The 23,418-nt window shown below is 38.5% G+C and overlaps 1 protein-coding gene across 2 annotated transcripts in view; it reads right to left on the bottom strand.

Annotated features, from left to right (window-relative positions):
• Positions 1 to 7,447, bottom strand: part of LOC122437042 (intracisternal A particle-promoted polypeptide) — a 33,718-nt gene extending 26,271 nt beyond the window's left edge. Inside the window, exons 1-3 of one of the 2 annotated variants that reach the window (XM_043461480.1) lie at positions 7,300 to 7,447; positions 3,806 to 4,147; positions 1,528 to 1,959 (exon numbers count right to left, since the gene is read on the bottom strand). In XM_043461480.1, the coding sequence (XP_043317415.1) occupies positions 1,528 to 1,959; positions 3,806 to 4,097 (724 nt within the window). In that variant the 5' untranslated portion in view covers positions 4,098 to 4,147; positions 7,300 to 7,447. Of the gene's footprint in view, positions 1 to 1,527; positions 1,960 to 3,805; positions 4,148 to 7,180 lie in introns of both variants that reach the window. The other variant, XM_043461481.1, reaches the window with a different exon arrangement.
• Positions 7,448 to 23,418: the final 15,971 nt, after the last annotated feature.

The following is a 23,418-nucleotide window of genomic DNA, read 5'->3' as shown; positions in this document are numbered from 1 at the left end:
GATGATACACGCAAAAAACGTGTCTGGATAATTTTTCTCTTGCTTTAGCATTTAAATATAGCCAGTCTTCATTTTTTGTGGATTCTTTACTTATGAATACATCTACTCACTAACATGAATTTGCAACCCAAATCAACACTCACAGTGCTTTCCTGGTGTTTCACAGACATGCCATATAGTGGCAAAAAATTTGAATCACCTAACCTCCATGTTTCCAGGTGAGACTGAAAGAGGCAACATTTTGCCATCTTATTTCAGTTCTCACTATAAACAAGTGTCCCCTTCACATTTTATTTAGCATCATGGTTTTCACTTTGTATTTTCTGTTGGCCTTTTCACTGTTTAAAATAGTCCCTAAGCATAACTGCGAAAGTACCATGTCTAATGTTTGTAAGTGCAAGAAGGCTGTGATGTGTCTTACAGAAGACTAACATGTGTTAGGCTTCACTCAGCCTTGAGTTATAGTTTTGTTGGCCATGAGTTTAATGAATCAACAGTATACATTAAATGAGGGGGTTTTGACAGACACACAAAAAAAAACAAGTTTATATATTGATCAGCTGACAAAAATTTTGTGACCAGAGGCTTGTAAGAACTTACCTCATCATGCTTTTCTTAGGAACAATGGCTCAGTATTTGCTGATCACTATTCTTGGTAAATTTATAGAGGATAACTACCATGAATAGTAGAAGTTAGTGAGAACTAGCTATATAGTAGTAGTAGTCAGTGAGAAATGACTATATATATGAATAATGAGAATTAATGATATATACATTAATATAAGATATCACTGAGAAAAAATTACAAATTTCTGTTGACACTGTTAAGAGTGGAAAAACCTAAAAATCCACATTAAATATATCACATAATTACAACTTTAATGCTAATACTATAATTAATTCATAATAAAATATTTGTAATTCAGTCACATCCTAAATGACAAGAGTTAAAGCTTCAAATCTTGAAACTGGTCCAAAGTAGTTTTTAAAAATAAATTTAAATATTATTTTTCTAATATAAAGATAAAATTTATTTTATACTATGGTGAAAAGTGTTTTCAAAGTTTAGAACTTAAATATATTTAAAGACTACATAGAAGCTGTATTATTATATCAATATACAATTAATTTTATAATGAGAGGACTTATAGGATTTATTGAGTTTTGGTTTTGTGTTCAGCATATATAATTTTCCTTAAATGTTTAGGTTTTCTGAATTTTTCGAAGTGGCAAGAGGAAATCTTACACTAAAATAATTAGTACTACTACCAAAAATTGCAGGAATCTTTTAGCTCTGTCAATAATTTTATCTCCCTTGGTAGTTAACCTCAAGATAAAGATCTGATTAAAATAATGGGTAGAAATACTGAAATACTACTATACCTACAAAATACAAAATTTGTATCTTACATATAATAACCATTCAATAAATGTTTGCTATTGAAGTGAAAAATGAAAACACTATCACATTTCAAACAGAGGAAAGGTCACTGGATAAAACTAATTTAACATGGAACAAAAAATTACCTTCTATGTACTTTAAAAGTCTCTGAGGAGGTAATAAAGGGAATCGAATTGGGTCCAGCACTTCCACCACATGTTTTCTTCTTTTTCCCAGATCTTTCAGTATCCACTGCATTGCAGCTAAGAAGACCTGGTATTCATCCTCAATGCTAAGCTCTTCACTTCGCAAAATTTTGATCAGCTGATCTTTTGTAAGCGCCAGGAACTCTTCCCCACTATGAACCTCCAAGAAATGGACATGAATGTAGTTTTCTGTAAATTCCAGAAGATCATGGCAGGCAATCTGCTCAGAGAACTGAAAGATCCCAATGCAGTTCAGCGGATCAATTTGTCCTTTCAGAAATTCACAGCAAAGATTAACAACTTCAGTCAACTGTAGCATGTCTGCTGCAACAATCAACTCCTGGACATTATTCACGCCTATGTTCACTATACCTAGGGAAGTAGGGAGACAAAATAACCAATAAAATAAAACAAACATTTGACTTATATTCAAAAAGCATTATACTTGATTCCACTGATAGCTCAGGCTTTGTGGGAGTAGATGGATACTAAGTAAAAGGCAACAAAGAACTTGTAGAAAGGTGCCAAACCTAAATGATAATAGTACTGCACATGATTGGAGCACTTAACAATGAACCAGGCACAGCATTAATTGCTCTATACATTCACTTAACCCTCCATACAACCCCATGTAGTAGGATTTTCCCCCTTATATTTATATTAAGAAAATAGAATTGGAAAGTTAAAGTAACTCAACCCTATGTCACATGGTTAAGTGAGATGCAACGTAGGGAGTGACATCAAAGTTCATGCTTTTAACATAAGGCTATATGCATCTAACAAACATTTAACTGAGGCACAGGAGTGAGTAAGACATGGGCCATATTCTTCATTACAATAAAGTGCCATATAAATGTTAATTTTTAATGTGAGGTATAACCAAGAGTCCATAACATATGAGAAGTTTTAAACATTTAACATTTAAGTAACTATATATACCAATCTCTTTCCAGAGGACTTCACTTTCATATACTTATATGACAACTTTGGGAAGAGATCAAATACTCACTTATATTTAGAAAGAAAAGGATATCCTACCTAATAAGGATAAACTCTCCATTCAATCTTTTTCTTTTTTTTTTTTTTACCTAGCTGGGTCTTAGTTGCAGCATAGGGAATCTTTGTTGCTGTGTGCAGGATCTAGTTCCCTGACCAGGGTTTGAAACTGGGCCCCCTGCATTGGTTGAGTGGATTCTTAACCAATGAACCACCAGGGAAGTCCCTCCATTCAATCTCATAATTTCCGTTTACCCCTTTTAAAACATTAGATAAACTGAGTGTTTGTATTCTCAATTAGATTTATAAAGTCTTTTAAGAAAAAGCTTGCCCTTTCTGTATTCCCAAACACTAGGTGCCCAAAAAATTTATTATATATGAATGAATGGCCAAAGACACTATGGTGAGAGGGAAGAATACGGCTTGTTAAATGCAAATAGGGAATTTTCCAAAAGTGTAAGAAATGGAATTCACCATGGGAATAAACAGTAGTGGCTGCAGAGAAATCTAAGACTTAATTGAATGATATGAGAGTTCATTACAAATTTGGAGAAGATAACATCATGGGTTGTGATGGAAGGTAACTTAAGGAATGGTACTGGATGAAGCCAAGGATTACTTGAGATAACAAAAAGAATGCCCTACAACTTAATAAGTCTTTACAGGTTAATAAAAGCATTTTTACAGCAGCAACAACAACAACAAAAAAAACCCAAAAAACTCAAATCAAAACATGGTCAGAAGACCTAAATAGATATTTCCCCAAAGAAGACATACAGATGGCCAACAGGCACATGAAAAGATGTAAGGCAGAAAAGTATAAAAATGAAAATCAAACGTTTTCCCAAACACAGACATACACTATTTATTTTTTTCTGACTTGCCAGTAGTGTGGAGCCCTAACCCCTGATGCCTGGGAATTCCCTATATTAACACTTTAGTGTATCTCTTTCAAAACTTTTTTCCATATATATTTACACTACAAATAATACTTACATGGGCTTCCCTGGTGGCTCAGTGGTAAGGAATCTGCCTGCCAATGCAGGAGACACGGGTTCAATCCCTGGGTCAGGAAGATCCCCTGGAGAAGGAAATAGCAACCCACTCCAGTATTCTTGCCTGCGAAATTCCATGGACAGAGGCGCCTGGCAGGCTATAGTCCACAGGGTTGCAAAAGTCAGACAAAACTTAGCAACTAAACAACAACATAATACTTACATACCTGTGTAAATGAAATCTAAAAGTATTTGAAAGATTCCAGCTTCAATTCCTAGAATCTGTACAACATCTTTTGAGGACTCTTTCATTCCTCCAGTGAACAAAGCTGCAAAGTAAGGACTACTGGCAGCCAAAACCAGCCGATGAACTTTAAAAGTTTCCTTCCCAACTTGCAGCTCCACATCACAGAAATGCTGTCCATTCCTCATTTTATTGATCTGAGCCAAGATGAGTTGAGCATGTTTATCTAATGAAAAATGACTATCACCAGCCTTGGCACAGCCCTCATTAGCCATGATGATGACAGATCAATTAAAAGGACTATTGCCCATAATCTGGTCCTACCCTGAAAAAAAGAAAGAGACCAAGCAACAAATTTTTGTGTTTAGCATGTCTTCTATTCATATACATATGAAACATTCCCTATCCTCAAGGAAATTAAAATCTATTTAGGGACATAAAACACACATGAAACTAGTAAGGACTAAACTGTGTGGTACTATTCCTAACAGGGTTTCAGAGAAGGGAATAAATAATGCGGTTTAAAATAACTGGACAATGTTTTGCAGCAGAAATGGAACCTGAACTGGATATTGAGTGACAGTGTGTTAAGGTATGAGGAGACGGTGAACTAAAGAAAATAAGGAAAGGCACAAAGGTAGGATAGCCGTGTACACCGCAGTAAGGAAGTACACAGGGCAGTCAAAATGAACTTTCAAAAAGCAATTGTGGGGCTTCCCTGGTGGCTCAGTAGAAAAGAATCTGCCTGCCAACGCAAGAAACAGGAGTTTGACCCCTAGTTCAGGAAGATCTACATGCAGAGGAACAACTACACCCATGCACCACAACTATTGAGCCTGTGCTCTAGAGCCCAGGAATCACAATTACTGAGCCCAGATGCCCCAGAGCCCATCCTCTGCAACAGAGAAGCCACCACAGTGAGAAGCCCAGGGATCACAACTGCAGAGTAGCCCCGGCTCGCCAAAACTAGAGAAAAGCCAGTGCAGCAATGAAGACCCAGCACAGCCAAAAATAAATAAATGAGTAATTTTTTTAAAAAAAGAACTTAAGTGTTCTTTAAAAAAAAAAAAAAGCAATTGTGATCAGGCCAATTGTCTGCTTAAAATCCTTCAATTTCTTCACTTCCTTTAGCACAAAAAAAGACCTTCAAATTTCACCTCTGTCTACCCATCCAATCCTATCTCCTATAATCCTCTTTGAATACTTTTAATACCCCAGTAAAATCTAACAATTTGCAGTTCTCTAAAGGCATCTCTTTCATGACACCCTTCCCCACCTTTTCTGTCTGCATTTTTGTTATAATTCAAGACTGTTCAAACTTAATATCCTCCAAGAAATCTCCCCTGTTCCTCTGTTCTCCAGGTTTGGTGCTCACCCTAACTATATCTATTTTATAGCCCATTATCACAATCTGGGGGCTTCCCTGGTGGCTTAGTGGTAAAGAATCCACCTCTAGGAGATGCAGGTTTGATCCCTGGGTCAGGAATATCCCCTAGAGAAGGAAATGGCAACCCACTCCAGTTTGCCTGGAAAATTCCATGAACAGAGCCTGGCAGGCCATGGGGTTTCAAGAGAGTCAGACACAACTTAGCGACTAAACAACAACAATCACACTCTTCCTTGTCACCCTACTCCCTATGAACACACATACTCTGAAAGTTCCCTGAAAGACAATTCTTTTGGAACTATCTTTCATAACTATAGCACAGTGTCTAACATATATTGTTTTCAAATGATTGTGAAATAAATGGGCACCAAGAAATAACAATAGCTTAGGTTGTTTTTGTTTAATTCTGACAACTTTTTCACCCATTATGCCAATTGTAATTCTCACAATAATTAGAGGCTGGAAGAAAAGATATTGTTATTCGAAATAAGAGAAGGAAACTGAAGCTCAGTTTCCCAAGGACACAGTGTTAGTACAATGATAGTCCTAGTATTTAAACCCAGGTCTGATTCTAAATCCTGGGTTTTTCCCATAATATCATGTGCACAGAGAGAAAGAGCTTTGAAACCCAAGCAAATAAGTTTGAACATGAACCTTTATAGGTTTATTAAGAATAAACATGACAAGTCATGTTTCAGACTTGTTTTTTGAGCTCTCAGGAGGATGTGCTAAGAGGTAGCAAAGTCTTAGAAAAGAGACTTCCAACTTCAACAACGAGAATCAAAGGGATAAATCCAAGTTACTTTTTGAAAAAAGAAACTATGATTCAGTAATATAAGATATATCGAGATGAAGCACAAGAGAAATCTAAGATGACAAAGGCATTTAGATATCAAGGAAAATTAGTGGACTAACGGAAATGGTGGGAGGGGCTAAGTTTTCAGCATTCAGTAAAACTTATCAAAGTAAAAACAACTAAGCTGATTATTATGATTACTTAGGAATTAACTTATTGAGAAACTTGACTGAAAAGTTCCAAGGTAGCTGCTAAAACTTCACATCAGCACCAACATAAACATATTACATTTAACTTGAATAGAAAAAGTGTATTTTGCTCTAGATAGAAATTTGATCTGCAGATATTATTAAACATGGCATGGCAGTCAGGCTTCTTCTGTTTTAGATTTCTTCCTGTCAGCAGATTTTGGACTCAGCGATTTGTTTAATTACAAGGTACCTCCTCTGCCCCCAACTTCAGGGCATCAAGCATAGCTTGAGATAAAACGCTGCCTCCTGGTACCAAAAAGTGACTGAATATCCATCCACTCTGGCAGCAGACAGCAGAAATCCTCCTTCACTACTATTACACTTCTTAGTAACTGCTGATACTATCCCACTGCCAGTGGAGTACTTCATTTCAAAAGGAGGTACGTGGTGTCACCCCATTTCCAAAAGGAAAGAGCTTAATTCAAGGCCATCGCATAGGGATGTAAGGGACGCGCCTCAACAGACACAAATTTGAAAGGTGGATTATTAAGGAAACGGTGGAGACGCTCAGAGGAAGCAAAGAGAATCTTTGTTTAGTGGTCTCAAATTCATTGCCTCGAGCATCTGGAAGCTGCTTTCACTCAGCAGGGGTGTCAGAAAGAATCCCAGGACGAGTGAGCGTCCAAAAAAAAGGAGGGGCGGGGGGTTCTTTGTGCTTGATTTGGAGGCTGGACCCGGAGAGCTACTCCTAGGATGCTACGCCACTAAAGGCAGATTAAACGATCCGGCGCTACCTAAACAGCCAGGAAGGCATCTCAGATGGGTCTGGCGAGAGCAGAAGGTCTGACGACATCTGCTCAGCCTCGGATTCCCGGGTGTGGGAGTGGGGGGGTGCGGCTGGGCCGGGGAGACGAGGAGCAGGTGGAGACCGGACTAGACGACGCTCCGGTGAGGGCAAAAACACTTCGATTATTAGAGGCATGCCTGAAAAGCAGGAGGAAGCCGGTTCCGGAGGCTCCTCGCACGCTCCTCCACAAAGACAGAGGCGAGGAGGAAACTCCCAACCCAGTCACAGATGCCCCCGGGACGCGGGCCCTTCTTACCCGCCGCTTCCCCTTCCCGCCGGCGCCCGCTCAGGCTCTGCGCGCGCAGCCGCGATCTGCTAGCGCGCAGAATGGGCGGGGAAAGCCCGGCGGGGTGACTAGGCAGTGCGGTCCGCGGCCGGGTGCCGGAGGCAAGGCCGGGTCTGGGGAGCGGGCCTGTCCGCTTCGCTGGCCAGGCGGGTCTGCGCGTGCGCACTGCTCTTCAGCTCCCTGGGAGCCGCGCCTCCTGGTGCTGCTTTGCTGCGGCGCCCGGCTGGTACTTGACTACTCGCAGGCAACGGTCCAGCGGCCAGCCTAACCTCCTGCCTGTGGAGGCTGGCGGGCTCGCCCTTTCCACGCCGCCTACCCTTTCTCGATTTTTGTGGCGTCCCAGACAGCCAGCGAGCATCCGTGCTAATGAAAGAGTCGGGACCTAGTCTCCTCACGCAGCCTATGACGCTGATCCCAGAGAGTCCACAACCGTCTAGATGTGGCTCAGACGGTAAAGAACCTGCTCTCAATGCGAGAGACCCGGGTTCTACCCCTGGGTTGGGAAGATCCCCGTGGAGAAGGGAATGGCTACCTACTCCAGACGGGCCTGGTACAGTCCATAGGGTCGCAAAGAAACGGACACGACTGAGCGTGTCTCTTCACATAAAGGGCTTAAGAGTTTGCACCTCCAGGCCAATCGATCCCTCCAAAACTGTTGACTACTCCACAGAGAGAACATTCAGAGTAGAATTCAGTGTTACCCACACCCAAGACCTGGATAAAGTCATTTCTGCAGTGAAAGGAATTACAAGTTTATCCATCATTTCCTTTTCTGCTAGGTACAATGTTTTCCTCTTTTTTTGTTATGTATTTATTTGTAAGAATCTTTCTTACAAATTCTGTAGCCCTATTATTTAAGTTTGCAACAAATAATTTTCCTCAGGGAGGTTTACAAAGCAGCATATGTCTCATTTGCATGTGGGTCCCTGAAGAGGAGAACTATGGAAATTTTTTTTTTTTCATTTATTTTTATTAGTTGGAGGCTAATTACTTTACAATATTGTAGTGGTTTTTGTCATACATTGACATGAATCAGCCATGGATTTACATGTATTCCCCATCCCGATCCCCCCTCCCACCTCCCTCTCTACCCGATCCCTCATGGAATCTTTTCAAAATTATATACACACACAAATACACACACACACACACACACACACACACACACACAAAACACCCCAACATCCCCCGCGCCCCTCACTCACTACCCAACACTTTTCAATTCCTTGCCATTCACTCAGATCTTTTTCTGAGTCTCTGCACTGTGAGTGGATGGGACAAATTAAAACGTCCAGTTATTGAAACTGTTGAACCTCATAATTCAGCACATTTAAAAATGGCTTTCAAACCTTTTGACCCCAGCCCACAGTGAACAAAAACATTCTACAACAAATCCGATAACCACATGTGTAGCACATAGTTAGATAAAAAAATAAAATTCACAAAACTCGTGTTGGAGAGGGGGAAATTTCCCCCTCTACACATCTTGATTTCTTGTGGCTGGACTGGTAATAAAATGACACAAGACAAAACTTAACAGGAGAAAAAGAAATAATTTTAATTGTTCACAAGGACCACTCATAGAAAGGGGCCTAAGAAGTGGCTAAAGCAGGTAGCTTTTATAATTTTAGACAGAGAAACAATAAATTTATGAGGAACTGACAGGACAAAGAAACTAGGTTTGGGGAGTTCAATTAGTGAAAAATCTAAACAGAGGTTGGGCTTGGGGTAGTAAATTAGAGGAAGTAACAAAGTTTGTTTATACAGGCTTGCTGGTCTGAATTCCCTATCTCTGAAGATAAGAGTGTCCTTCTAGCTCCAGATGCAGGGAGTGCACCTGTCACATGAGAGATTTATTTCCTGCTTTCAGGGAGATAGGAAGAAGGGTCAGAGTGTCCCTCTTGTGTTGGCCATCTCTTAAGCTACTTTAATTCAAAATAATCAATATGCCACTGAGGTACATTTGGGTGCAGCTACCCGGGCCCCCAACATGTAATTATACTTACTACCAACAATGCACTAAATTTCTATTCCTTCTTTCTTATTTCATTACAAAAAAAAAAAAAAATGCTGAAAAAGAATTGCTGTCAGGAAAAATTGTCAAAGGTGGAAATGAACAAAAGATACTTTCCAATGTAAGCCTGGGCACTGGGCATTTTTTAAGTAGATACTGGAAGAATTCAAATCCATAGGGATGTCTTTCTGTCAACTAAAATAGTTTACAAGAAACTTATAGTATTTAAAATAATTCTTGTCCACCTTGAAGAAAAGATACTCCCAAGCATTCTATTTTATTGACCCATAGGATAGTAAACCACTTTTGCCTCTGTTGGTGAATTCATTTTAATATTCTTGTTTCTTTGCAAATTCATACAACATTCCTGTAACATTTTACTGGCTCCCTCTTTAATTAATGAGATAAATAGCATGTTTTTCCTTTTATTTTATATTTTTGTGAAAATCAACATTTTACCTTTCAGGAAATTATACCTCAGCACCACTAAAATTAATTCCACAGTTTACTATAGTATGGCAATATGTATTGAATCACAATATAGAATCAAGATTGCTGGGAGAAATACCAATAACTTCAGATATGCAGATGATACCACCCTTATGGCAGAAAACAAAGAGGAACTAAAGAGCCTCTTGATGAAGGTGAAAGAGGAGAATGGAAAAGCTGGCTTAAAACTCAACATTCAAAAAACTAAGATCCTGGCTACTGTTCCCATCACTTCATGTCAAACAGATGGGAAAAAAATGGAAATAGTGACAGACTATTTTCTTGGGCTCCAAAATCACTGCAGATCGTGACTGCAGTTATGAAATTAAAAGACACTCACTCCTTGGAAGAAAAGCTATGACAAACCTAGACAGCACATTAAAAAGCAAAGACTTCACTTTGCTGACAAAGGTGTGTATAGTCAAAGCCATAGTTTTTACAGTAGTCATGTACAGATGTGAGAATTGGGCCATAAAGAAGGTTGACCCCTGAAGAATTAATGCCTTTGTACTATGGTGCTGGAGAAGACTGTTGAGAGTCGCTTGGATTGCAAGGAGATCAAACCAGGCAATCCTGGAAATCAATCCTGAACATTCATTGTAAGGAATGATGCTGAAGCTGAAGTTCCAGTATTTTAGCCAGCTGATGCAAAAAGCCAACTCATTGGAAAAGACTCTGTTCCTGGGAAAGATTGAAAGCAGGAAAAGAAGGAGGCAACAGAGGATGAGACGGTTGGATGGCATCACCAACTCAATGGACATGAGTTTGAACAAACTCAGGGAGATGGTGAAGGACAGGGAAGCCTGGTGTGCTGCAGTCCATGGGGTCATGAAGATTCAGATACGACTTAGAGACTGAACAACAACAACAGCTATTGTACTGCACCCAGAAATTTGAAAACTGGTGCTTTAGAGCATATACCTAGCAGCAGAATTGCTGGAACATAGGCTATGTAGGATATATGCATCTTCAATTTCAGTAGAAAATATTTCTTTTCCAAACTCTTTTTTCCAATTTATGTTTCCACCAGCAGTGAATGAGAGTTCCCTGGCTTCTCATCCTTGCTAATGCATAATATCATCAGATGTTTCAATTTTGTATAACCTGATGAGTGCAAAATTATTATTTTTATTTTAATTTACCTCACCTGATTATTGAGATTAGGCAGTAAAAAGATGTCTATAAGCTGCCAGGGGATGCTAGTGGTAAAAAACTGGCTCTCAATGCAGGAGACGTAAGAGACACAGGTTCTAAAGAAATAGAAGGTCTTAACAGACCCATCACAAGCAAGGAAATCATAACTGTAATCAGAAATCTTCCAGCAAACAAAAGCCCAGGACCAGATAGCTTCACAGCTGAATTCTACCAAAAATTTAGAGAAGAGCTAACACCTATCTTACTCAAACTCTTCCAGAAAATTGCAGAAGGTAAACTTCCAAACTCATTCTATGAGGCCACCATCACTCTAATTCCAAAACCAGACAAAGATGACACAAAAAAAGAAAACTACAGGCCAATATCACTGATGAACATAGATGCAAAAATCCTTAACAAAATTCTAGCAAACAGAATCCAACAACATATTAAAAAAAGCATACACCATGACCAAGTGGGCTTTATCCCAGGAATGCAAGGATTCTTTAATATCTGCAAATCAATCAATGTAATACACCACATTAACAAATTGAAAGATAAAAACCATATGATTCTCTCAATAGATGCAGAGAAAGCCTTTGACAAAATTCAACATCCATTTATGATTAAAACTCTCCAGAAAGCAGGAATAGAAGGAACATACCTCAACATAATAAAAGCTATATATGACAAACCAACAGCAAGCATTACCCTCAATGGTGAAAAATTGAAAGCATTTCCCCTAAAATCAGGAACAACACAAGGGTGCCCACTCTCACCACTACTATTCAACATAGTTTTGGAAGTTTTGGTCACAGCAATCAGAGCAGAAAAAGAAGTAAAAGGAATCCAGATAGGTAAAGAAGAAGTGAAACTCTCACTGTTTGCAGATGACATGATCCTGTACATAGAAAACCCTAAAAACTCTACCAGAAAATTACTAGAGCTAATTAACGAATATAGTAAAGTTGCAGGATATAAAATTAACACACAGAAATCCCTTGCATTCCTATACACTAACAATGAGAAAACAGAAAGAGAAATTAAGGAAACAATACCATTCACCATTGCAACAAAAAGAATAAAATACTTAGGAGTATATCTACCTAAAGAAACAAAAGACTTATACATAGAAAACCATAAAACACTGATGAAAGAAATCAAAGAGGACACAAACAGATGGAGAAACATACCGTGTTCATGGATTGGAAGAATCAATATTGTCAAAATGGCTATTCTACCCAAAGCAATCTATAGATTCAATGCAATCCCTATCAAGCTACCAACAGTATTTTTCACAGAACTAGACCAAATAATTTCACAATTTGTATGCAAATACAAAAAACCTCGAATAGCCAAAGTAATCTTGAGAAAGAAGAATGGAACTGGAGGAATCAACCTGCCTGACTTCAGACTCTACTACAAAGCCACAGTCATCAAGACAGTGTGGTACTGGCACAAAGACAGAAATATAGACCAATGGAACAGAATAGAAAGCCCAGAGATAAATCCACGAACCTATGGACACCTTATCTTTGACAAAGGAGGCAAGGATATACAATGGAAATAAGACAACCTCTTTAAACAAGTGGTGCTGGGAAAACTGGTCAACCACTTGTAAAAGAATGAAACTAGAACACTTTCTAACACCATACACAAAAATAAACTCAAAATGGATTAAAGATCTAAATGTAAGACCAGAAACTATAAAACTCCTAGAGGAGAACATAGGTAAAACACTCTCCGACATAAATCACAGCAAGATCCTCTATGACCCACCTCCCAGAATATTGGAAATAAAAGCAAAACTAAACAAATGGGATCTAATGAAACTTAAAAGCTTTTGCACTACAAAAGAAACTATAAGTAAGGTGAAAAGACAGCCCTCAGATTGGGAGAAAATAATAGCAAATGAAGAAACAGACAAAGGATTAATCTCAAAAATATACAAGCAACTCCTGCAGCTCAATTCCAGAAAAATAAATGACCCAATCAAAAAATGGGCCAACGAACTAAACAGACATTTCTCCAAAGAAGACATACAGATGGCTAACAAACACATGAAAGGATGCTCAACATCACTCATTATCAGAGAAATGCAAATCAAAACCACAACGAGGTACCATTACACGCCAGTCAGGATGGCTGCTATCCAAAAGTCTACAAGCAATAAATGCTGGAGAGGGTGTGGAGAAAAGGGAACCCTCTTACACTGCTGGTGGGAATGCAAACTAGTACAGCCACTATGGAAAACAGTGTGGAGATTTCTTAAAAAACTGGAAATAGAACTGCCATATGACCCAGCAATCCCACTTCTGGGCATACACACTGAGGAAACCAGATCTGAAAGAGACAAGTGCACCCCAATGTTCATTGCAGCACTGTTTATAATAGCCAGGACATGGAAGCAACCTAGATGCCCATCAGCAGATGAATAGATAAGGAAGCTGTGGCACCATGGAATATTACTCAGCCATTAAAAAGAATTCATTTGAATCAGTTCTAATGAGATGGATGAAACTGGAGCCCATTATACAGAGTGAAGTAAGCCAGAGAGATAAAGACCAATACAATATACTAATGCATATATATGGAATTTAGAAAGATGGTAATGATAACCCTATATGCAAAACAGAAAAAGAGACACAGATGTACAGAACAGACTTTTGGACTCTGTGGGAGAAGGCGAGGGTGGGATGTTTTGAGAGAACAGCATCAAAACATGTATATTATCTATGGTGAAACAGATCACCAGCCCAGGTTGGATGCATGAGATAAGTGCTCGGGCCTGGTGCACTGGGAAGGCCCAGAGGAATCAGGTGGGGAAGGATGTGGGAGGGGGAATCAGGATGGGGAATGCATGTAAATCCATGGCTGATTCATATCAATGTATGGCAAAACCCACTACAATATTGTAAATAATTAGCCTCCAACTAATAAAAATAAATGGAGAAAAAAAAAGAGAGAGAGAGACAGGTTCTATCTCTGGGTCGGGGAGCTCCCCTGGAGGAGGGCATGGTAATCCTCTTGCCTGGAGAATCCCATGGACAGAGGAGCCTGGCAGGCTACTGTCCTTGGGATCAAAAGGAATCAGACATGACTGAAGTGACTTAGCTTGCACGTCTGGACTGAATTTGCCCCCTCAGAACTCATATGTTGAAGTCATTACTCCCAGTGTGATGGTATTTGGAGAAGTAGCTTGGGGGTGTTAATTCGGGTTAGATGAGGTCATGAGGATGGGGCCCTGGTAAAGGGATTAGTGCCCTTATAAGAAGAGATAACAGAGGGTGCTTGCTCTCCTTCATCCCACCCACACATGCACATGATAGAAGGCCATGTGACTATTTAGTGAGAAGGTGGCCAACTAACCCTGATTTGCACAAAGAAGCAGTTGTAAGAGTCTCTGGGGGAACCTTCTGACCCAGAGATGGAATCTGCATCTCCTGCATTGGCAGGCAGATTCTTTACCACTAGCACCACCTGGGAAGCCCATGGATTGGGATATGGACCCAATTTTTTTCCCATATGTACAACCAATTATCACTTTATTTGTTGAATATTTCATATTTCCTTACTAATCTTAAATGCTAGTTCTCTACCATATTATGTTTCCTTTGGGGTTGGAATCAATTCTCTATTCAGTTCCATTGGTCTATTCATATATACCCTCCTGCTTTAAATACTATAGTTTTATAAGTCTTGATTTCTGGTAGAAAAAGTTTTCCCATCTTGTTCTTCTTCAGTGGTGTCTTGGCGATTCCTGTTTCTTCCAAACAGATTTTAGAACCAGCCTTTCAAGTTTCACCACACACACATACAATGAAGGGAGGAGAGATTCTATCAGTATTTCAATAAGCCTATAGGACAACTTGGAGAGAATTAACATCTTTATAATATTGTATATTTTTATCCATTAATAAAATTAAATTTTAGAAAAATTTATAGTTTTGTAATTTTATTCAAAAGGATCTTATATGTCTTTTATTAAATTTACTCCTGAGTACTTTTTCTTTGTACTACTGTAAATTATATCTTTTTAGAAAATATTTGTTTATTTATGTGACTGTGCTGGATCTTAGTTGTGACATAGGGGACATTTGATTTTTAAAGTTGCAGCATGAAAACTCTTTTTTAAAAATTTTTATTTATTTAGCTAGTTAGTTACTTTTGGCTGGGCTGGGTCTTCATTGCTATGAGTGGGCTTTCTCTAGTGGTAGCAAGTGAGAGCTACTCTTTTAGGTGCAATGCTCAGCGCTTCTCATTGCTGTGACTTCTCTTGTTATGGAACATAGGTTATGGGGCTAACTCAGATTTCTCAGTTTAAACAGTGTCTAATTATTGTACTTCCTATAGTTGTTGTAAGGATTAAATTTAACACATGTAAAGTACTTAGTACCTGGTAACTATTAACACTTTTAAACTATTAATAAACAAAAATACTAATAATATCAAGTTCTGGTTTTAAATGATATTTTACCATTAAATACAATGTTTACTGTAAATTTTTTAAGTTTTTGGGTAGACATCTTTTTATCAGGTAATGGAAGTTCCCTTCTAATCCATCTAAAACTATTATCATTAGTACTACTACAACGAATACTGTAGGTGATGATAATAATACTTAACACATATGGTATTTGTTATGCGTTTAACCCCTAAATTTATTGCGTTTTGTGAGTATTTCATCAATGAATATTGACTTTTAGCAAACGCTTTTTCTGTATTTTTTTAATCTAAAGTATAGTTGATTTACAATATTTTGTTAGTTTCAGGTATAAAGCAAAGTGATTCTTTTCATATATATATATATACTTTTTCAGATTCTTTTCCACATAGGTTATTACAAGGTATTGAATATACTTCCCTGTACTATACAGTAGTTCCTTATTGTTTATCTATTTTATATATGGTAGTGTGTAATGGTTAATCCCCTGCTACTAATTTATCCCTCCCTTCTTTCCCCTTTGATAACCATAAGTTTATTTTCTATCTCTCCTGTCTACAAATTAGGCTACTTCATTGACTAACTCCCAGGGGTAGCATGCATGCTTACATTATAAGCCATACTTAGAAATTTATAGCTTTTAACCTATATTTTAAAAGAATAAAATCTGAAAAGTCAGGAATGAAGTAACTGAAAAACTTAAGAAATTGATAAAAAGAAAATAGAATAAATTCAATGAAAGCTTAAAAAAAGAAATGATAAAATTTTTTAAAATTAATGAAGTAGGAAACAAAAGATTTAGCGAAGAGGATGTGAAATTCACACAGTTTATGTCCAGCTCTTTGCAATCCCATGGACTGTAGCCTGTCCGACTCCTCTGTCCATGGAATTCTCCAAGCAAGAGTACTGGAGTGGGTTGCCATTTCATTCTCCAGGAGATCTTCAGGACCCAGGGATTGAACCTGGGTCTCCTGCATTTCAGGCAGATTCTTTACCAACTGAGCCACTAGGAAAGTCCATAGTGAAGAGAATAAATGAAACCAAAAGTTAGGTCTTTTAAAAGAATAAGATTCATATATCTGTGGCAAGATTTATCAAGAAAAAAGGAGGATGCCATAAATAAATAGTATTAAAACTAAAAAAGGAGCGATAACTATGTACATATATACATAAAAGTGAAGTCGCTTAATTGTGTCCAACATTTTGGGACCCATGAACTGTAGCCTACCAGGCATCTCTGTCCATAGGATTTTCCAGGCAAGAGTACTGGAGTGGGTTGCCATTTCCTTCTCCAGGGGATCTTCCCGACCCAGGGATCAAACCTGAGTCTCCTGCATTGCAGGCAGTGGCTTTACCTCTGCCTGCAGAGGCTTTACCTCAGATAAAGGCTTTACCTTTATTTGAGCCACCAGGGAAGCTCTCTATATACACATAGTTATATATATTTATATTTAAGTATAATTTATATTATACTATATTTATATTATATAATTATATATGATTAATATACTATATTATATATTATATATAATAACATATAATATATAAAAATATATGTAACTATAAATTAATATATTTATATTATATAGTAAATATATGTATGTATATATATATATACCATCACTACCCCTACCATAGTTTGGCCTGAGGTATAACAACAGGGAGGGAACACAAGCCTGCCCATCAACATAAAATTAGATTAAAGATTTACTGAGCATGGCCCCGCCCATCAGAACAAGACCCAGTTTCCCCCGCAGTCAGTCTTTCCCATCAGGAAGCATCCATAAACTTCTTATCCTTATTCATCAGAAGGCAGACACAATGAAAACCCAAATCACAGAAAATTAAACAAGCTGATCAAATGGATCACAGTCTTGTTTAACTCAAAGAAACAATGAGCCATGTCATGTAGGGCCACACAAGATGGACAGGTCATGGTGGAGAGTTCTGACAAAACGTGGTCCATGGGAGAAGGGAATGGCAAACCACTTCAGTATTCTTGCGTTGAGAACCCCATGAACAGTATGAAAAGGCAAAAAGATATGACAGTGAAAGATGAAATCCCCAGGTTGATAGGTGCCCAATATGCTCCTGGAGAAGAGTGGAAAAATAGCTCCAGAAAGAATGAAGATACGGAGCCAAAGTGAAAACAACGCCCAGATGTGGATGTGACTGCTGATGAAAGTAAAGTCCGATGCTGTAAAGAACAATATTGCATAGGAACCTGGAATGTGAGATCCATGCATCAGGGTAAATTGGAAGTGGTCAAACAGGAGATGGCAAGAGTGAACATCAACATTTTAGGAATCAGTGAACTAAAATGGACCAGAATGGGCGAATTTAATTCAGATGACCATTATATCTACTACTGTAGGCAAGAATCCCTTAGAAGAAATGAAGTAGCCTTCATAGTCAACAAAAAAGTCCAAAATGGAGTACTTAGGTCCAACCTCAAAAACGACAGAATAGTCTCTGTTCGTTTCCACAGCAAATCATTCAATATTACAGTAATCCAAGTCTATACCCCAACCACTCATGCTGAAGAAGCTGAAGTTCAACGGTTCTATGAAGACCTACAAGATCTCCTAGAACTAACACCCAAAAAAGATGTTCCTTTCATCAAAGAGGACTGAAATGCACAAGTAGGAAGTCAAGAGACACTTGGAGTAACAGAAAAGTTTGGCCTTGGAGTACAAAATGAAGCAGGGGAAAGACTAACAAAATTTTTCCAAGAGAACACACTGGTCATAGCAAACACCCTCTTCCAACAACACAAGAGAAGACTCTACACATGGACATCACCAGATGGTCAATACCAAAAGCAGATTGATTGTATTCTTTGCAGCCAAAGATGAAGAAACTCTATAAAGTCAGCAAAAACAAGACCAGGAGCTGACTGTGGCTCAGATCAGGAACTCCTTATTGCAAAATTCAGACTTAAATTGATGAAAGTAGGGAAAACCACTGGACCATTCAGGTGTGACCTAAATCAAATCCCTTACAATTATACAGTGGAAGTGACAAATAGATTCAAGGGATTAGATCTGAAAAACAGAGTGCCTGAAGAACTGTGGATGGAGGTTTGTGACATTGTACAGGAGGCAGGGATCAAGACCATCCCCAAGAAGAAGAGGCAAAGGCAAAAAGGCAAAGTGGTAGTATGAAGAGGCCCTACAAATAGCTGAGAAAAGAAGAGAAGCAAAAGGCAAAGGAGAAAAGGAAAGACATACCCAACTGAATGTAGAGTTCCAAAGAATTGAAAGGAAAGCCTTCCTCAGTGATCAATGCAAAGAAATAGAGGGAAACAATAGAATTGGAGAGACTAGAGATCTCTTCAAGAAAATTAGAGATAGCAAGGGAACACTTCATGCAAAGATGGGCACAATAAGGAAAGAAATGGTATGGACCTAACAGAAGAAGAGAATATTAAGAAGAGGTGGCAAGAATACACAGAAGAACTGTACAGAAAAGATCTTCCTGACCCAGATAATCACGATGGTGTGATCACTCACCTAGAATAGAGCCAGACATCCTGGAAAGTGAAGTCAAGTGGACCTTAGGAAACATCACTACAAACAAAGATAGTGGAGGTGATGGAATTCCAGCTGAACTATTTCAAATCCTAAAAGATGATGCTGTGAAAGTGCTTCACTCAATAGGCCAGTAAATTTGGAAAACTCAGCAGTGGCCACAGGACTGGAAAAGGTCAGTTTTCATTCCAATCCCAAAGAAAGACAATGCCAAAGTATGTTTAAAGTACTGCACAATTGCACCCATCTCACACGCTAGCAAAGTAATGCTCAAAATTCTCCAAGCAAGGCTTCAACAGTACATGAACCAAGAACTTCCAGATGTTCAAGCTGGATTTAGAACAGGCAGAGAAATCAGAGATCCAATTGCCAACATCCACTGGATCATCAAAAAAACAAGAGAGTTCCGGAAAAACATCTATTTCTGCTTTATTGACTATGCCTAAGGCTTTGACTGTGTGGATCACAATAAACTGTGGAAAATTCTTAAAGAGATAATTTAAGATTTAAATTAAATTTAATTTTTACCTGCCTCCTGAGAAATATGTATGCAGGTCAAGAAGCAACAGTTAGAACTGGACATGGAACAATGGACCTGGTTCCAAATTGGAAAAGGAGTATGTCAGGGTTGTATATTGCCACCCTGCTTATTTAGCTTATATGTAGAGTTGCTGCTAAGCTGCTTCATTCATGTCCGACTCTGTGCGATCCCTCAGAGAGCAGCCCACCAGGCTGCTCCGTCCCTGGGATTCTCCAGGCAAGAATACTGGAGTGGGTTGCCATTTCCTTCTCCAATGCATGCATGCATGCTAAGTCGCTTCAGTCATGTCCAACTCTGTGCAACCCTATGGACAGCAGCCCACCAGGCTCCTCTGTCCACAGGATTCTCTAGGCAGGAATACTGGAGTGGGTTGCCATTTCCTTCTACATATATGCAGAGTACATCATGTGAAATGTCAGGCTGGATGAAGCACAAGCTGGAATCAAGATTGCCAGGAGAAATACCAATAACCTCAGATATTCAGATGACACCACCCTTATGGCAGAAAGCAAAGAGGAACTGAGGAGCCTCTTGATGAAAGTGAAAGAGGAGTGTGAAAAAGCTGGCTTAAAACTTAACATTCAAAAAAAAAAAAAAACTTAACATTCAAAAAACTAAGATCATGGCCTCTGGTCACATCACTTTATGGCAAAGAGATGGGGAAACAATGGAAACAGTGACAGACTATTTTCTTGGGCTCCAAAATCACTGCAGATGGTGACTGCAGCCATGAAATTAAAAGATGCTTGCTCCTTGGAAGAAAAGCTATGATAAACCTAGACAGAATACTAAAAAGCAGAGACATTACTTAGCCAACAATAGTCTATCTAGTCAAAACTATGGTTTTTCCACTACTTATGCATGGATGTATAGTTGAACCATAAAGAAGGTTGAGTGCCGAAGAATTGATGCTTTTGAACTGTGGTGTTGGAGAAGACTCTTGAGAGTCCCTTGGACTGCAGGGAGATCAAACCAGTCCATCCTAAAGGAAATTGTCCTGAGTGTTCATTGGAAGGACTGATGCTGAAGCTGAAGCTCCAATACTTTGGCCACCTGATTCGAAGAACTGACTCATTGGAAAAGACCCTGAGAGTGGGAAAGATTGAAGGCAAAAGGAGAAGGGGATGACAGAGGATGAGATGGTCGCATGGCATCACCAACTTGATGGACTTGAGTTTGAGCACATTCTAGTAGTTGATGATGTACAGGGAAGTCTGGCATGCTGCAGTCCACATGACTGAGCGACTGAACTCAACTGATATAAATGTATAACAAATATATGTAATGGGATTTTACTCAGCCCTAGAAAGAGTGAAATAATGCCATTTGCAGCAACATTAATTGACCTAGAAATTATCATATTAAAATGAAGTAAGTCAAAGAAAGACAAATATCATATAATATCACTTATTTGTGGAATCTAAAAAACATGATACAAATGAACCTATTACAAAACAGCCCCACAGACAATAAAATAAATTATTTGCAGATTATTATTTACACAGAAGAATCCAAAAATTGCTATAGATAATTTTTTAATTAATAAGGGTATTAAGAAAAGTTTTTGTCTTTAAGATCAATACACAGAAGGAGATAGAACTGACTAGGGAAACATAATTAACTTATCTGGCACTAATGGTTAAAACCTCAAGCTCTGAAACTAAATGCCTGAGTTGAAATATTTGACTCTGTCTCTTACTAGCTGTGTGACTTTTGGCTTGTTACTTAATTCTTTGTGTTTCAGTTTCATCATTAGTAACATGAATTGAATATCTATCTACCTTATGGTGGTGTTATAAGTATCAAATGAGTTAATGCATATAAAGTATTTTTGCCATTTTCAGAAATAAATATTGGATATTATTTTTCTTACAGATCTTGTCTCTGTTGGTTGAAATGAGTGACCATGAATTTTTTTTTTGGGGGGGGACATGAATTTATAGTGGTATCAATCTACCCATTGAATAATTTTCCTTCAACAGTGCTTCACAGCCTGCCTGGGTGCAGAAAATCAACCATTTGAATTTATGTAAAGGTACCATGAAAAGAACACGGGTCAAGGACCTTGAGGATTTTAATGAAATAGTGTTGAGCAAACTAGAGGAGTCGTTCTAAGAAGCCCCAGGAAACTAGTTCAGTGGAGCATGTCAACATGCTCCAGGCCCTCAGATAAGTCCTAGGTCTACTGTTTGCTGAGATTTTCCTTTTGGTAACTTTCTATTTTTGCTAGATGAACTGAGGAAGGAAGAGAAACAAATCAAGATAGTGAACTATATTTATTCATTTATTCAACTAATACGTAATGAGAGTCCACAACGTGTCTGGCACTTTGGGTCGTGGCAATAAAGCAGTGAACAAAACAAAGTTGTTGCTTTTGTGGGATTACGTTATAGCTGAGGAGGCAGAAAATAAATAAATGAAGAGTGTATGATATGTCAGGGGATAATAAGTGCTATGAAAAATAAGGGAACAGAAGGTGACATATTGAGTTCTCTATTGTTGAAAGTCTCTGAGGCACATTCATGTGTACATTACAATTATAAAGTCATGCAACATGCCACAATCAAGATAGAAATTATTTCCATCACTCCATAAACTGAAATAATTTTCAAAGACTTGTTTTTCCTTATTTTCTAACCACAAATATTTTCATTATCTCTAAAGTCCTTCAGCAAATTGCTTGATGAACTTCTGGGACCAATTATCATAGTCAATTTCAACAGCTTAATATATGACTTCCATTAATAACCGAATTCATCATGCCAAAGAGGCAGCTTTTTCACTCCCCCTGGGCAGTTCAAGGATCAGAATCTTTGTAATATATAATCCCTTTTGGTATGGTGAATAGACTTTAATACTTTCACACCAATTAGTCTTTGGCTTCCACAGGGATGGAATTCATTGAACCTTCCAGACCCTTCTGGATGACACAGCTAATGTGAGTTATCAAGAGAAGTGCAGATGTGAGCCATTATCAGCCAACAGTCACAGCAGCTGGGAGATGGTTGTACTAGCTTAATAAAGAAGATCTGCGACATTATCAGCTCTGCCCAATATCACATTCAATTGTCACAAGATTCTATCAATCCTATCCTCTTAATATCTCTTGCTATATTCTCATTACCATTGGGTTAGTTCCCATGCTCTATCATCATTTTAAAAAATATTATTTATTTTTGGCTGTGCTGGGTCTTTGTTACTACACATGGGTTTTCTCTAGTTGCAGCGAGCAGGGGCTACTCATAACAGTGGCTTCTCTTGTTGCAAAGCACAGGCTCTAGGCAGGTGGGCTTCAGTAGTACAGCATGAGGATTCAGTTGTGGCTTGCAGGCTCTAGGGCACAGACTCAGTAGTTGTGGCGCACAGGCTTGGTTGCTCCGAGGCATGAGAATCTTCCCTGACCGAGGATTGAACCTGGCTCCTCTGCACTGGCAGGTGGGTTCCTAACCTCTGGACCACCAGGGAAGTCCCATCATTTTTTGCCTGGAAAATACATGCCATTATCATCTCTCGGATTATTACAATAGCATCCTAACCAATCTCCCTCTTTTAGACCTTAACTTCAATCTGTTCTCTACAGAGCAAGCAAAATGATCCATTTAAAACATCTTTTAAGTGTTTTCATGACAAAAAACACACAGCTAACTCATGACAAATAAAAAACCCCGCACACACAACAAACTAGGAGTAGAAGGGAACTCCACCTATTTGATAAAGAGCCTTTACAAAAAAAACCCATGGTTAACAGCATTAATAGTGAAAGACTACTTTCCTCTTGAGATCAGGAATAAGACAAGGATGTCTGCTCTCATCATTTCTATTTAACATTCTGCCAGAGGTTTAACCAGGGATATTAAGAAAGAAAAATAAAAGGCATCCAAACTGGAAAAGAAGTAAACAGTTTCTATTTTCAGATGACATGATCTTATGTAGAAAA

Source organism: Cervus canadensis, chromosome 2, assembly GCF_019320065.1.
Source record: "Cervus canadensis isolate Bull #8, Minnesota chromosome 2, ASM1932006v1, whole genome shotgun sequence".
Classification (NCBI taxonomy): Eukaryota; Metazoa; Chordata; class Mammalia; order Artiodactyla; family Cervidae; genus Cervus; species Cervus canadensis.
The sequence above is the reverse complement of the archived record's forward strand: the minus strand, read 5'-3'. Positions and strand labels throughout refer to the sequence as shown.